This window comes from Polyodon spathula, chromosome 7 (assembly GCF_017654505.1).
Source record: "Polyodon spathula isolate WHYD16114869_AA chromosome 7, ASM1765450v1, whole genome shotgun sequence".
Taxonomy (NCBI): domain Eukaryota; kingdom Metazoa; phylum Chordata; class Actinopteri; order Acipenseriformes; family Polyodontidae; genus Polyodon; species Polyodon spathula.
Window position 1 is genome coordinate 2,671,107 of NC_054540.1, and position 17,139 is coordinate 2,688,245.

General features: G+C 38.4%; 1 protein-coding gene across 3 annotated transcripts in view; it reads left to right on the forward strand.

The window, feature by feature from the left end:
* The window catches only part of LOC121317995 (zinc finger protein aebp2-like), a 52,238-nt gene that overhangs the window by 28,527 nt on the left and 6,572 nt on the right, over positions 1-17,139 (forward strand). For all 3 annotated transcript variants that reach the window (XM_041254143.1, XM_041254145.1, XM_041254144.1), the window contains one exon: positions 10,500-10,567. In XM_041254143.1, the coding sequence (XP_041110077.1) occupies positions 10,500-10,567 (68 nt within the window). The remainder of the gene's footprint in view (positions 1-10,499; positions 10,568-17,139) is intronic.

Here is a 17,139-nt window from a genome sequence, read left to right on the forward strand (position 1 = left end):
CCCAAGAAAACCAGGAATGGCATAAGCTGCTAAGCAGTGGATCTTAAATTATTCCCAGCTACCAAACTAAAATAAAGGCTTACTATCAAGAGCTCAATGATTTCAGATAGAAATATTGCAGTTTTCAAAACTGGCCAGGTTGCTCAGAAGATGGCCATTGATGAACTTACAAATTCATGGCAGTAGTGATCAGTTAAGTGTGGTTCTTTAGAAGATAAACCCGAGTAACAAGCTAACACACAATATGCTACAACAACACATACAGTAATCTAAGACTTTTAGTGATAGTTACTTTCAAGAAAGATATTCCACTCCATTTTTCGGGATTTGTTTATGCTCGTTTCAACCTTGCACTTTTAAAATATATAAACTATAAGTATGCCTATCTTGTATTCATGAATAAGTTAAGCAAATGCATTACATGTAATTTTATAATTGCTGTGTAGCTGTCCTCCTATTCTGTACCTTTTTTTCTTTGAAAGCAGAACTCGTGTATGGTAATTGTATTCCTGTTTTAACAGCCCTCTTGTATAGAATAACTCCCATGCTGCTCTAATTAAAAGACCAATAAAGCAGCTGCCAGCTTTTGGGGCCTCTGATGTGCTCCAGTGACGTACATTCAGGGACAAAGCACTGTTAGTGCTGTTGTCTTTGGAACCGTGTTAAACAGGCTCCCCTTACTCCCTGCTGCTCAACATTGCATTTTTCAGCCAGTAGCATATTAAAAGTGGTTGGAGGACAAACATTAAGTCAACAAAAAAGTTTAAACTCCCCAAACTACAGCTGTTGAGGGGGAGGGGGATCGCTAATCCTTAATGCAATCTAACACTTCAGCTTTACAAGCCATCCGAAAAGTTTTTCTTCCTGTGGTGGATCATGTCGTATGTTGGAAAAGCAAGACTAATGTGTCAGTAGATGTTCTGATTTGGTAAAGACGCCAGGTTTGTAGCATTAGCAGTTTGCAATATAAGCCAAACAAAAGAAAAGTGAGATCGAGAGGATGCAAAGAATCCAAGAAAAAGCATACAGTACAGTACGGAAGAGATTAGGTCTGGACGCTCCACTTCAGCACAGGGTTATGTACATGATCATTGTTTGGTTAATTCTAACTTGTAAATAGTTTTGTATATTGTAGTTGCTGTCTCAGAGGGGCACTTTACTCAGAGAGTTGCATTTCAACAGAAGTTGCTTTGTCTATTCAATAGCTTTTTGTTTAATTTACAAAAAAATTTCAAAACATACAAAAAATATTGTTGTTTCTAATGTCTCCCACAATTAAGATGTGCTGGTATAAATTGAGGATATGTGATGGATCTAAGTGGGAACTGCAAACAAACTGTGTGTGAGAGGATCGATTAATAACCCATACACCAAGGGGTGACCCCCTGAGCCAGCTGTGGCTTCTCTAATTGCGAGACCATTGGGTTTTCTGTTTTTTCCTACTGGAAGACCAATAACCTTTTTATAGCATACATGAGTGTCAGTGTTGGGTGTTCATGTTGATGCTTGGATCCGTTTGAGGGAGATGCATCCTCCTCCTGTGTTTCAGCGGCTGGTTGTGAATGTGCTCATGAGTCACTCTTCAGCTGAAACAAAGCATCATTCCAAGTTACTGGAACAGTTGTGGTCTCCGCAGAGGGGCTTTTATTTCTCTTCCACCAGTTTTCACGAATGCAGAGTCATTTCTCCAGTGAGTCAAAGTATTATTTATATAATCTATGTGCGTAACAAATGTGCTCAACAACTGCGGTTTTATTTATTTTTTTCTAAAACTTTATAAATAGATATCCTATTTAAAAAAAAAAAAAAAAAAAAAAAAAAAAAAAAAAAAAAATAATTACTTATTGTGTATTGAAGCTATCTAAGCATGGTGTCTTTTGTTGCTCATTAACACATCTGCTCACATGTGTTTAAGCACCAATGCTTGTAGCTGAATGTTCTGCAGGTAGCAATGGGATGTTCTTGCAAAGTGCCCGGGGGCGGCTGACAGAGTTAAAAGGTCATTGTCACGTGATTTGAATGGAACGAGGAAAGGATGTTCAGTTCAGCAAAGCAAGATCTGAGCCAGAGAAAAGTGGTGACGGTGATTCAAGTATAGGAGCAGAAGAACAAAGAACTGCTCCGAATGAATGCAAACACCCTACAATAGGGACTGTAAAAACAATGCAAATAAACTTATGCTTGACGCTACTTGCTCAGAATACTGTTTGCTTAGTGATATAAAAAGCTATTTCATAGAAGGGTTGAGGTTAGTACGTGTTGAAAGTTACATTGGAATTAAATTCCTTGGCGTTTGGTTACAGCAATCCTCTTGATTTTTATAGAGTGGCTTTCAAAAGTTGATCCTCTTCTCCCCTGTGGGAGTTGAATACATTACTATACTTAGTAGAGTAGTGAAAGACTTGTATTCTTTTGTTCATTGGTGACATTGAGGCTTGGTAGCCAGTTATACCCCCCAGGGCTCACAAAATTTTGGTAATGGTACTTGACCTTTGGGCAGTCTATTGTAGACATTTAGTTGTCCAAAAAAATGTCAAGTTGCCCATAATTGACCTATGGACATTTGTACAAAGTACACTGCACTCGGTATAGGTATAGTATCTCAGGGTTCATACACTTTTTCATACTTTTTCAAGACTTCCATTTGTTTTTCCCAGACTCTTTTAGTTTCTACTAGTTTTTTGATAGTTATCCACATAGCCAGGCAGCCGCAGAGCATTAATAGCTTTTTGATCCAGAGTAGAAGTTGCGCCTGGTTTTCTAAAGTATTTGTCAGAATCTGGAGGTGCATATCTAGCAAGAGACAATGCAGGTATGCAAAAGAGAAGGAAGATACAATGTAAGAAATGTCCAATATTTGAGCGCTACATTGCATTTACAAAAAGAATATACAAAGTTGTGCCAAAATAGGATAGTATAATGGTACCAATAGTATACTAAAACCAGACAATTCTGGCACAAGTATACTTGCAGTATATTGTTTTTTCTAAGGGATGGTATTGGATTCTGATCCAAACTTCTTTATACCCTCTGTTAAATGTTGAACACTGTGGGAGGTGAAAAATAACAAAAATGAACAACCCTGTTTGGGTCCAAAGCCTTTTGTTCACTATAGTAAAAGGACAATCCAAAACAAACTATATAAGCTGCTGAATGTTAGAAGTCACCTTGGATAAAGGCATTAGCTAAATTATTAATAATATTAGTACTGTTGTATTCTTGGATTTTCTTTATTACAGTATTTGTCACTACTAGCACTAATAATAATAATAGCAACAATATTGTGAATAAAAGTAGAATTACAAAGTTTCAATTTAGTTTCAAGTGCAAATGTTAATTGAAGACATGGTTCCTTAATCAGTGTAGCTTTGCCATGCCGGCTGCATAGAGCTGACGAGCCAACATGAGCAGCAGTTTGATTTTTTTTTTTTTTAAATCGGTATTTAATCGTACAATGGAGACCTGTAGTGAGGATGTAAATAGTATATCTGCACTGGGCTGATAGTTTGGACCCGAGACTGTTGCTGCACTCTGTACTGTAAGCTACAAGCAAGCACCACACATTTAAAATAAAATTTACCTTTACATTTTGTTAATCACATTAAAGAAATTAAAAAGGCAATGTTAACATGCTATGTGCTAAACATGAGTTGGTGATAATAAATATCGGATTTGATTTTTTTATTTTTATTTTTCCCTGGGTTGGGAAATAATGTTAATGATTTAATACAGATAACAAGATAACAAAATGTGAATCTTGGTGAGCAGAGTGCAGTAGCTTGTAATTCCAGTCTGTAACTTTGTTTAGAAAAATCATAGCCTTCAATATAAAAGTATATACTTTGGTTGTTGTAGTGTCCACAGTCATGTGACATATACCAGTGCGCTGACTAGATAGGATTGCTCGAGGTGTCAGGGGTGTTACACGGGGCAATCCTCGCGGGATTTGGTCACAAGCAATGTGTAGGTGTACGTCACCCCGGAAATCACTCAGGCATTACCAATGAAAAGCACTGATCCCTCTAAATGTTTTACCAGGATGATCTGTGAGCGGAATCTTGATTGAGAAACCGTTGTTTGATTAAAGCACAGAACGTTATCTTGTTGTAGATAAAAAATCGGATTGCCCATTGGGCGAGCAGCCAAAAAAACCCCACGATGTCCGACAGATTTTTTTGGTTGTCCCGGAACGTAGGGCTAGTGATTTTGCGAGCCCTGCCCCTGTTTTATTATGCTGTTTCAAGTAATCCTAGCCCTCTTCTTCAGTCATACATATACAGTGCCTATAGAAAGTCTACACCCCCCTTTCAAAATTTTCACCTTTTGTTGTCTTGTAATTAATGGATTCAAATAGTTTATTTTTCATTTATCTACTCATCCTACCCCACAACTTCCAAGTGAAAAAAATATTCTAGAAATTTGTAGAAAATTAATTAAAAATAAAAACTGAAATAGCTTTGTTTGGTAAGTGTCCACCCCCCTTGTAATAGCAATCCTAAATTAGCTCAGGTGTAACCAATCACCAAGTTAAGTGGCCTTTAACTGTGTTAAATTGTAGTGAGTCACATGATTTCAGAATAAATTCAGCAGTTCCTGTATGTTCCCTGTGCTGGCTAATGCATTGCAAGCAAAGACTCAACCATGAGCACCAAGCCACTTTCAAAAGAACTCCGGGACAGTTGTTGAAAGGCACAGATAAGGGGATGGGTATAAAAAAAAAAAATATGAAAAGCCTTGAATATCCCTTGGAGCATGGTCAAGATGATTATTAAGAAGTGGAAGGTGTATGGCAGAGTAGGCCATCCATCGAAACTGGATGACCGCGCAAGAAGGAGACTTATCAGAGAGGCTACCAAGAGGCCAATGGCAACTTTGCAAGAGCTAAATGCTTTTATGGTCAAAGTGTGCATGTGACAACAATATCCCAAGCACTCCACAAATCTGGCCTGTATGGTAGGGTGGCAAGAAGGAAGCCATTACTCAAGAAAGCCCACTTTGAATCATGTTTGAAGTATGCAAAAAAAAAAAAAAAAACTCGGGTGATTCTGTAGCCATGTAGCAAAAAGTTTTGTGGTCTGACGAATCTAAAATGGAAGTATGTTTGCCGCAAACCCAACACAGCGCATCACCCAAAGAACACAATCCCTACTGTGAAGCATGGTGGAGGCAGCATCATGTTATGGGGATGTTTCTCATGGGCAAGGACTGGGGCACTTAGAAGGGAAAATTAATGGAGCAAAGTACAGAGAAGTCCTTGAGGAAAACCTGCTGCCCTCTGCAAGAAAGCTGAAACTGGGACGGAGGTTCACCTTTCAGCATGACTACAACCCAAAGCACACAGCCAAAGCTACACTGGAGTGACTAAGGAACAAAAAGGTAAATATCCTTGAGTGGCCCAGTCAGAGCCCCAACCTAAATCCAAGAAAAATTTGTGGCATGACTTGAAAATTGCTGTCCATCAACGCTCCCCAAGGAACTTGACAGAGCTTGAACAGTTTTGTAAAGAATGGTTAAATATTGCCAAATCTAGATGTGCAAAGTTGGTAGAGACCTATCCTAACAGTCTCACAACTGTAATTGCTGCTAAAGGTGCTTCCACCAAGTATTAACTCAGGGGGGTGGAGACTTATCCAATCATGATCTTTCAGTTTTGTATTTAATGTATCATTTTTTTTTTTTTTATCAATAAAACCTTTTTTCACCTTCAGTGTGGAGTATGGTGTGTAGTTCCTCATTTAAATGCATGAAACTCTGAGGCACTGACACAACAAAATGTGAAAAAAGTTCAAGGTGGTGTAGAATTTTTATAGGCACTGTACATGCAGGGTTTAGCTTATCCTTTTATTGTAAAATGTAAAGACACAATTATAGCCTGTATTCAAAACGAAGTGATTTACAGCAAGACTAGGGGTGGTGATTACTAAATACCCTAGTATCTCTGAAGAGATCATCTTCTGCTCTTTAAAACTATGCTAAATATTTGAATGAGCAAGACATCTCACAAGTAGAATTGTCCTGGAAATCTTTTCCTTTTTGTAGGAAAGCAATACAACTGGGGATGAGGAGTTTGTTTAGATATCTTGACATACACTGAAAAATATACAGTACTGTGCAAAAGTTTTAGGCAGGTGTGAAAAAATGCTTTAAAGTAAGAATGCTTTCAAAAAGACATGTTAATAGTTTATTTATCAATTAACAAAATGCAAAGTGAGTGAACAGAAGAAAAATCTACATCAAATCAGTATTTGGTGTGACCACCCTTTGCCTTCAAAACAGCATCAGTTCTTCTAGGTACACTTGCACACAGTTTTTGAAGGAAGTCGGCAGGTAGGTTGGCCCAGACATCTTGGAGAACTAACCACAGTTCTTCTGTGGATTTAGGCAGCCTCAGTTGCTTCTCTCTCCTCATGTAATCCCAGACAGACTCGATGATGTTGAGATCAGGGCTCTGTGTGGGCCATACCATCACTTCCAGGACTCCTTGTTCTTTACGCTGAAGATAGTTCTTAATGACTTTCGCTGTATGTTTGGGGTCGTTGTCATGCTGCAGAATAAATTTGGGGCCAATCAGATGCCTCCCTGATGGTATTGCATGATGGATAAGTATCTGCCTGTACTTCTCAGCATTGAGGAGACCATTAATTCTCACCAAATCCCCAACTCCATTTGCAGAAATGCAGCCCCAAACTTGCAAGGAACCTCCACCATGCTTGCCCGCAGACAGTCATTCGTGTACCGCTCTCCAACCCTTCGGCGAACAAACTGCCTTCTACTACAGCCAAAAATTTTGACTAGTCAGTCTAGAGCACCTGCTGCCATTTTTCTGCACCCCAGTTCCTGTGATTTCATGCATAGTTGAATGCTTGGCCTTTCTTCCACGTCGGAGGTATGGCTTTTTGGCCGCAAGTCTTCCATGAAGGCCACTTCTGACCAGACTTCTCTGGACAGTAGATGGGTGTACCAGGGTCCCACTGTTTTCTGCCAATTCTGAGCTGATGGCATTGCTGGACATCTTCCAATTGCGAAGGGAAGTAAGCATGATGTGTCTTTCATCTGCTGCAGTAAGTTTCCTTGGCCAACCACTGCGTCTACGGTCCACAACGTTGCCCGTTTCTTTGTGCTTCTTCAAAAGAGCTTGGACAGCACATCTGGAAACCCTGGTCTGTCTTGAAATTTCTGCCTGGGAGAGACCTTGCTGATGCAGTATAACTACCTTGTGTCTTGTTGCTGTGCTCAGTCTTGCCATGGTGTATGACTTTTGACAGTAAACTGTCTTCAGCAACCTCACCTTGTTAGCTGAGTTTGGCTGTTCCTCACCCAGTTTTATTCCTCCTACACAGCTGTTTCAGGTAATGATTGTGTTTCAACCTACATATTGAATTGATGATCATTAGCACCTGTTTGGTATAATTGTTTAATCATACACCTGACTATATGCCTACAAAATCCCTGACTTTGTGCAAGTGTACCTAGAAGAATTGATGCTGTTTTGAAGGCAAAGGGTGGTCACACCAAATATGTATTTGATTTAGATGTTTCTTCTGTTCACTCACTTTGCATTTAGTTAATTGATAAATATAAACTATTAACATGTCTATTTTTGAAAGCATTCTTACTTTACAGCATTTTTTCACACCTGCTAAAACTTTTGCACAGTAGTGTGTGTGTGTGTGTGTGTGTGTGTATATATATATATATTACACACACACACATTTTTTTTTCTTCTTCCCTTCCTGTAATGGGTGTCACTTGTGGCACATCACAAGACTAATACTAAGGCTATATTTTGAATTGCAAAATAAACATTTTGTCATTTAATTGTGTTTTTTCCAATCATCTCATTGAGATTATTTGGAGCATCTAATCCTTTTCACAGGTGACCCAGCATAACATTAATATTTGGAGTGCTGGCATTCAGCCTGGGTAGATACGAAGGCTTGCACTCCCATTAATGAACTCGAAGGTACAGCGTGTCTGTAGCAGGGCAGACTCCTTGCATTTCTGTAAAGGTATTTCTTTAAATAATTGTGGGGGAGATTCATGAAATTCAGCCCTGTCATTCAGTCTGGAGTCTAGGAGGATTATGCCAGCTTCCTTTGTTTTGCCTTTGGTTTGACCCTCCTGTTTTATTTTGTATTGGTTGTTGGCACATTGTCGTTTATTTTCTATTAAAAGATAAAATGAAATAAGTTTGTATTAAACATACTTATAAAACAGATTGTTAGAATGCTGAATGCTGATTGGTCCGTCAGTGTTCCAATCCGTTACAATATCCAGCACAATGTCACGATTAGGAACAAAGGCAAATCACTGCACCTGTGCTAACCATGTATCACTGCGCCACCAAAATCACAGAAAACACCTGTCTAAATACTTTCATGGAAGATATTGGAGACATCAAGGTGTCTTGTCATGTCCTTCAGTTTATATTAATTTACACTACAAACCAGTTTGCTTTTTTAAACAAGATGCTGTTGTGGTATTTTATTTGTAGTACATACCGGTAATTTTCTATAACTTTGGTTGAATCCATTTGTCAGAGATTCTGTGTTATTTCACTCGTTTTAGTTGGTATTGGCTGTGGTTTTGTAAAACTGACATGCGATGTCTTAACCACCTGACTCTCTTTTCTTTGCTGACTCTTCTCCTTTGTACCGCACACTGACTCTCCTTCATAGGTACAAAAATGTAACAGATGTGCTAGAAAAAAATCACATTGGGCTGTTAACGCTTGATTGGCTTCTTGAAAAAATCTATACAATTTGACTTTTAATTACTTGATAATCTTCATCCCAACAAGGCACCTTAAACTCTTGCACTGTTTGGTGTACGCTAGAGCCAATGGGAGTGAATTACCAGCAACAATGTTAGTTAGAATATGCAGGAAGACAAGCACCTCAGATACACAACAAGCAATGATTTTTGAGCTGTTTAAAGTCAGAAAAATGAACTGAAACACATCTAAGCAAGGTTTTTATAGTTTTATTTTTTTATTTAAAAAAAAAAAAAAAAAACATTTACTGAAACACATTGTTTGTAGGGACAATTTTCTGTTATGGAAGGTTGTACATCAAAATGTTAAATCTTTAAAAACTATACAATTGTTATAAAAATCAATGTTTATAAATCAATTTTATAAAAACAGTAAAGAACTTGAGGGCGTGGATTGTGCTGGTTGGTGTCACTTCTTGGTTGGTTGCGGGGACTCTGCTGCGTCTCCTGCCTTATTACTTAATTGTGAGGATAATGAAACCAGGGGTGGGCATCGATATGAAAATTGTATATCGGTAATATCAAAGTCTTCCAAACTACATAAAACTATTATAACACAATTGCAATATGAAACATACATATAACAGATATTTACATAAGAAAAGCAATAACTTTAACTTAGAAAAACAAGGTCTTATGTTGTTTTACTATTCCATGCCATCATCAACTACCTCAAACCCTAAATATATATAGACTGTACTTCACTTTGCAGACCAGCCAATCTGGAAGTAATTTAATCTTCTCTAGTGCACGACACATCTCAGTGTATTAAGTAGCCTATGGTGTCATTCTGAATGTTGCATTATTTTGTGAAGTGTTTTGAGGTTTTAAAAGTACATAACATTTTATAATACCTAAAGTTCACATTTTAAAAATACTTTACTAATAGTGTAAGTAATCGCATGGAAAATACGCAATGAACCACTGACGCATGCGACCAGCTCAATTGTATCTTATAAAATATTAGAAAATAAACTTGATTAAACATAAGTATTAGCAATAAAAAGTATGGCTGCGAGAGTACAGTAATTTTTTAAAATCGCAATATGGAAGTTATTGCTATCAAACGATATCGATATCATGTCAAAGTATTGCTGTTGATGCCCACCCCTAAATGAGACGCTTTAGTTGAGATTGAACTGGGTTCTAGAGTCCAAATGTGGACCATTTTTCTTTACACAAGTTCTATTAATGCTGGAAATAGAAGGGATAAATCTGTCTTTCTCCCGAACAATATCTGGAGTGTTTTGTTTGTCATCTTGTGAGTATATTGATTGTTTTAGTTGGAGGTGCCAAATTGACATTAGTTCTGTGGCATTTGGAAACTATTAAAGATACTGACAGGTCAAGTATTTGGAACACCAGGTAATGGACTCAAATGTGTGTTTTTGTTTGTTTTTATTTAGTTTTTTCCAGATGGCATGCTCTTTTCAAACTAATCATTTTTAAAAGTGTATTAATTGTGTTAACCAGAGATGGTCGGATCATTTTCAGCAGCTTTACTAGGCACTGTATAATGTAATGGTCGGCTGCTCTGAGACTAGATTAATCGGTTCAATTAAATAAAAGAACGTGATTGGAACAAAGACCTGGCCCAGAGCTGTTAAGTTCATGGCTCGGCTGTAATTGTGATTTCACAAGCTCTGGTCTGGTGTGGATTGTCCTTTCCTGTTGTAAATGGTGCATCACATCTCTTTTTGTTTCCTTCCTTATTTCTTTTCTTTCAGGTAATAGCAAGAAGGAAGGAAGACTCTGGGAAGGTGAAAATCCTGCTCCACTGGACACCCGAGGACATGTAAGTATTGCTGACATCTTCCTGTTGGGTCAGGGGACAGGGAATTGACATGTTCAAAATGTCACTGGTGTTTACCGCTCATCATGCACAAGACTCGTCTGACTTGCAGGCATTCTAGAGTGAGCTCTGTGAGGTTGGAAATCATGCACAGATCGTTGGAACTGGAATCCTCTCGTAGACATCCGTGTGTTCTCTGCACCAGTTGACATGAGGTGGCTGAATTAAAGCTTCTACCGTTATTTCATTTCATTCACTTTTTACTTGAACCTTGGTATGTACCTGCTGTTCTCATGTGTCTAACCCTCTTGTGACACCCTGTGCATTGGAATTTGAGAGCCCTCTACTTTGAACCACTGTATGAAATGTGCACAGCAGTGAAGAGGCACACACATGCGCGCACACGCACACACACACATACATTCCTGTTAGACAATTGCTGTTTGTATAGGAGAGGTACAGCACTTTGCAGAAAAGAACCACAAACGATTGAAACAGCATGCTGCCCGCATAATGAAACTGAAGCAACTTGGCATCTTGATATCGGAAAGCAAAACTTGATGGGCAAACCGCGTAATGCAGTTCAGCTATTCCAGCAATGCAAGAATGTTTCTCTACCACAGTTAATGAGATGCTGTAACGCAGTTGTGTGTGCTTTGTTTTCAAGCCTATGGTTCTGTGCACTGCAGGAGAAGCAGCAGTACAGTACATGTAGGCAACATCTAGACATTAATAGATCAGGATCATAGAATAGGCTTCAAGAAAAGGTGGAGTTGATGCTCAGCTGGAGATCAGCTTCATCTGCCCTTGGCCTGTTTCTGTTGGTGGCAAACGGAAAGAACACAAAAAAATAATGCTGAAAAACTTGCTTAAACTAAAAATCTAAATGCCTCAACGTGCAGAGTGGAGCCAGCCACGGTGGAACCGCATTGTCTAGGGTTTGCAGTGTGTCTTGGGAATTGCTGGATTGACTGATGAAGCTACGCATGGGCATTATTGTTTGTTCTGTTCTACAGTATGTGCAACTGGTGTAAAGCCTTGTATTTTACTTTTTCAACAAAGCTATTGGCTAATGTGAACTCCTCCACACACATCTAAATTATTGATGGTATTGGACATTTATAAGTAGTGAGAACCCTTTTTAAACACTTTTAAAAAGTTCAGTTTAATAACGCATGATAGGAATAGAGTTAGATTTCCTCATAGTGCTTTTTTTTTAAACACGGAAGTAGATTGTAGTTCAGATATGGCTTGCTTTTGCTTGAGTGGTCTCTAATGATTTTCTGGTGGTGTGTTTGTTTAAATAATCACTGCTAAACAAGTAGAGGTGGCAGTGTTTTCTTAAGTGTTCGTTTTTAGGAGAAATAAACAGAAAATATATTGTTTCTTTTTTCAAAGATTTTTCAAAACAAGTCTTGTTGGATAGCCTTTTTAAGCCTTTGCTGCCTAATCAGAATTCCCATATTTGGACATGCACATGAAAATGTTGTGTTTTATTGCTTGTTTGGTAACCTTAAATCAGAATTTAAAACCCAGTATATTAATAGAAAAGTCTGAAGTAGCTGTCTCCAATGATATAATGTGTTAACTAGTGGAATATAAAAACTAAATATGTAAGCCACACCCCCATAAAAAATCAAAAAGTAATTATTATTTTTTAATAACTGCTAATATCGACCACTTTCCAAGTTGGATATGAGGATTTCAAATAAAAACACAGTTTTCAAATATGTTTTACCGTTGACAAGCTACAAGGGTTTGTCCGAACCATAGTCTGTATGTAAAAATGCCCCAAATAGCGCCATCTTATGGAAGTTAGCTGGACTAAGCAAAATATAATAAGTACTTTGTCAAGTCTTATGCAAAACCTTTTACACTGAAAATATACAAATACATACAAGTGAAAATGCTGTTGTTCGTTTTTTTTTAAAATTATTATTTTCTTACATTTACTAAAGTGCACGAAAAGCACATTCTTTTTATTTTCAGCATACACTGTAAAATAAATAAGCATGCAGCAAACACTAATCTTATTACTATTATATGTAAACTTTATAGAAAAAAAGTTCAGTACAACCACAAATAGTAGAAACAAGTATGAAAACAAGCTATTGTATGTAAATAACGTAGCCTACATGTTGCGCCTAAGTAAAAATTAAAGTATATAGAAGAAAAAAAAAGTCGATAGAAAAAATAACTCTATGATCATAATGCAGTACATGTAATACCAAGTAAATACAAAGCAATTTTGCATGTAAAATGTAAGTTATTGCAGTCAGTGCAAGCAAATAATGTACCGTCATCGTCAAGCACAGGCTTGTCCGTTTCAAGCGTCTATATAAAAAAAAAAAAAAAATAATAGTACATATTGAATATTGAATATTGAATACTTGTATTGAATTACAAGTTCAGGAGAATTACCTTCAAAGACTGATTTGATTACCGCACGGCTTATTATTGCTGTGAGACATCACGGAAGATAATTCTATTTGATATGTGTTACAAACACAGTGCATTTAAATCAACGTGGGTTCTATGGAGATTCAGCTCACTCATCACGGTAATTTCTTCGTCGTAGTTCTCAGATAGGGTTGTCAGCAGGCTCCAGAATCTCGGGACACTAAGGCAGGTCAGGTTTTTTTTTTCTCACCTCTCTAAACTGCAATGTATTCGACATGTAAAGTGAGTGTGAATTGCTTCAGCAGTTCAGTAAATTTGTTTAATTGTGGTGGCGATTAACAACGATTAATCATATTGCTTGAATTTTTTTATCGACAGTTCGCACAATTCATACTCGGCTTACTGATTTACATTGCAGTTCAGAGAGGTGAGTTACAAAAACTGACTTAGTGTCCCGAGATTCTGAAGCCTGTTGGCATCCCTACTCACAGATCAGGCAACACAGGTTGAAACGTCATTAAGAAAACAGTGGGTTACCGTTCTGTATTTTGACGTTTGTTGTGCGGGGAGGGGGCTAGCGGTAAATTGTGTACGTTTCAAACTGAAATCTTCCGGGATATATTTCCATTCGGTAATAAGAAAACTGTTTGAATGTGTGCGTCCTTTGTTAGTAGCTGCCAGTCTGTTTTTCATTCATCAGTTTCCTTCAGTTTTCTTCACAGATTTTGTAGATTTGGTATTCAGCTGAATCTTTTGAGGTGGATTTGGTATTTGAGGGTATGTATGTGTGTGGCTCCATATCTTTTCTAGTTATGAGGATAAACATGAGTGAGCATCTGTGCCCACACTGCTCAAGACTAACCAGAAACCTGTGCTCACGTACAATGTGGCTGATTCAAGCAGTAAGAGAGCACTAGGGACTGTTTTGCCAAGTGCTGATTTATTGCAACCTGTTATTCTTGATCGCTGGCTTGCAGACATAAGCACCTTGCATGAAAGAACCAGTCCTTGATGTTCTGAACTTCAGATGCATAATAAATGACAGCAGTTGCTGAACGCATTGATAACCTCGTGTGGAAACCCAAATAATACAGTAGTGTACAATAAATATATTATTATATAGCCACCCAGGGTTGCACAGAGTTAACAAAGTCAGCCCTAGCCAATACTTTAAATGCAGCACAGAAACAAGAACCAGTGGGTAGGTGACACCTCTTTAAACAGAGTGGTCAGGTGTGGACTGGGTTACCTAGCCATGTGGTTGATGCTGAGTTATGGTGATCCTTTAAGATTCTGGAGATTAACACATTTGTAATTAACACATTTTGGAAGGCGGTGGTTTGGCGGCGAGACACATTTTGACTCCTATGTTGGTTTTTTCTCACTTTGCTCCTCGTTGGAAGCTACCCCGGAGGCTGTTCCCTGCCAGATCCTCCTTTTGCTCTGCAGCCAACCACACAGCTGGTGATGAAGAGCCTCAGAATTTACTGGTGCTCTCGCTCATGATCTACTTCCAGGTTACTGAGTGCAGTCCAGATAATAAAACCCACGGTTGTAATGGCACCCCAGCCTGGCTACCTCAACTGGGACTTCAGTCCTCATAAGCAAGGTTGACTCGGGCCAGTGTTTGGATGGAGGTCTTCAGTGCAAAAATCCAGTGCTGCAGAAATTGGATCTGGTGGATTAGAAAGGGGGGGGGGGTCTATCCCAACATGGCAGAATTGTTGTTTTCTTTGTGATCATGACCCCTGTTTTGGAAAAGGCTTGATAGAAAAAGTTAGACGCAAGTGGATGATTATGTATAAATGCACACATTTATTTTCAATTCCAAACCACAAATGGAGATGAAGAGGTTTCTGACATGGGTTAAATTGATTACTTTCATCTTGTAGGTTTACATACATAATGACCTGAACAGTATTCATGCTTGTTCTGACGTAGAAGATCATTATTATTGATGAGTAGGGAAGAGTACGTACATTTAATTAATATGACTGTATTGTTGCACCATTGAATAGCATTGTTAAACTTGTCTCCATAAACAAGCATGTAGTGTCCACTTTCCTTTTCTTCAATGCAGCTGCAAGTCTTTGTGGCACATCAGATATTTAAATTGATGACTAGGGGTAATTGAGCTGTTTACGCACATGTCCTGTATAATTAGACTAGTAGAAATTTGGGGGGGGTGGAGGGGGGGATGCTGCATGGTTGAATGTCTGTGACGTAAATTGGTATTAAATCAGTTCTAAAGAAGGTCTTTTTACAAAGCATGTTCATCTTAAAAGGTGTGATTGAAAATGATGATGCTGTACCTTCTATTCTGAACATTGGCATACCATAAATTTTGTGAGTTATATTTGGTTGGTGTAAATCCCATGTCCCATGCTGCAGTTTATATGTGTATATATTTACAGTGCGCTGTGTGTTTGTTGATTAGGTTGGGAGGCCTGAATTTGTTTTCCTTGACGATAAGATATCCAGGTGTCACAGAGACAGCCGAAGTGGGCGGCGTCAGACCCAGGAAAAGGAATGAACATAAAGACAGATGATGTGACACGATGATGACGCTTGCTTGCACCGGTGTATTGTAAATAAAAGGTTTAAACACGAAAACAGAAACAGGACACGGCACTGGTAGCCAAAATAAAACAGACAAACAAAAACGCACTAATACTTAACAAAAACGGTGAGCAGCTAGACACACAAACAAACAAGGTGGGTTTTAAATAAACAAGTACCGTGCTGGTCCCACCAGCACGTGATAGCAATTGAAATATTTAATTCTCCTACCCTCTCTCTCCCGTTCTCCACTCACCGAACACCCAACCCCGAGTATGTGACAACGTGCATCTATATATACTGTTGTGCTGGGATTCGATTACCAATTAATTATTCACTTGAATCCCAGCACGTGAATTAATAAAGTGCAATTCCCCGTGATCACATATTACTACATTTTACTTGCACATAAAGTGCTGTGCAATCCTCGTGCCTAAATACACATATACATTTTAAACACTCGTGTTACACAGACCTGTTTATAGCCCGTATACCAATGTCTATACACCAACATTTAAACACATCACACGCAACACATAACAGATAATATACACGGGTGGGCACTTTGTCACACCAGGTTATAGCACAATGAGCCAAATTCACTAGTTCTGTTCACCCAGCAGAAACACTGCACTGTATTATTATTATGATGTCAAATTAAAAGCAGAAACAAACTATGTGCAGGAGCTCTTACTACAACATGCTGGATACTGTACCTGTTTAAAGGTTTGTCTTTCTTTTAAACAGCTGGTGCTAACTTTGCACTGGAGTGCATTGTTTGTCACTTTCAAACCTTCCTTTTGGTTACAGATTGGATCTACGCTGTATTGTTAAACATGTGGAAACAATTAGGAGCTGAAACATCAGATGTTGTTGGACTGAGGACTTTGTGTTGTAACCACCTTTTATTCTGTATTTCAAATTTTAATATGTAACCTTAAATCGATATGCAGCTGTTCTCTGTTGCCAGGGAGTTCACTGGGCACATGTGTTTTGTATTTAGGCCGTGTGAAGTAATGGTCTTCGTTAACAATGGGAGTATAAAACAAAGGACATTTCATTTGCTTAAGTTTTGCTTTCCTGGCTGAGTTTGTGAACATGCAACCAGCAAACTTGTTTACTTGTCCCCCAGGTGTATTTGTATAAAGGACAGTTGAAATAGGCGTGTTGCAAAATACTCTGGAATCATTTTACGTTTTCATTAACTGTAAGAAAGATGTAGTCAACGTTTCTATTCAGACTAATAAGGAAGATTTACAATATTGCACACATTTGCCCAGATCTATATAATTGAATTGTAAATGGTCTGAAAGCACCGTCTGCCAGGGTTAAACCCCACACAACAGCACGCCTGGTTTCTCCTTCCCATGCAGATCATTTGTGCAGATTGTGTAGGTATTGTCTGGCTGCAAGATGATGATTCACTGACCAAGCAGCGCCCAGGTAAAACATGCCTGTGAAGAATGTGCCTCGATAGTCCTCTTTGCATGTGTGGAGCCCTGGCAGGTGAAAGGGTGCTTCAACAGTACGTCATTCTTGCAGTCAAGCATGATGAAGGGATATTTAGTGTAAATAATGACTGTGCACTATACTCTTGTGATGCTAACATTAATAGG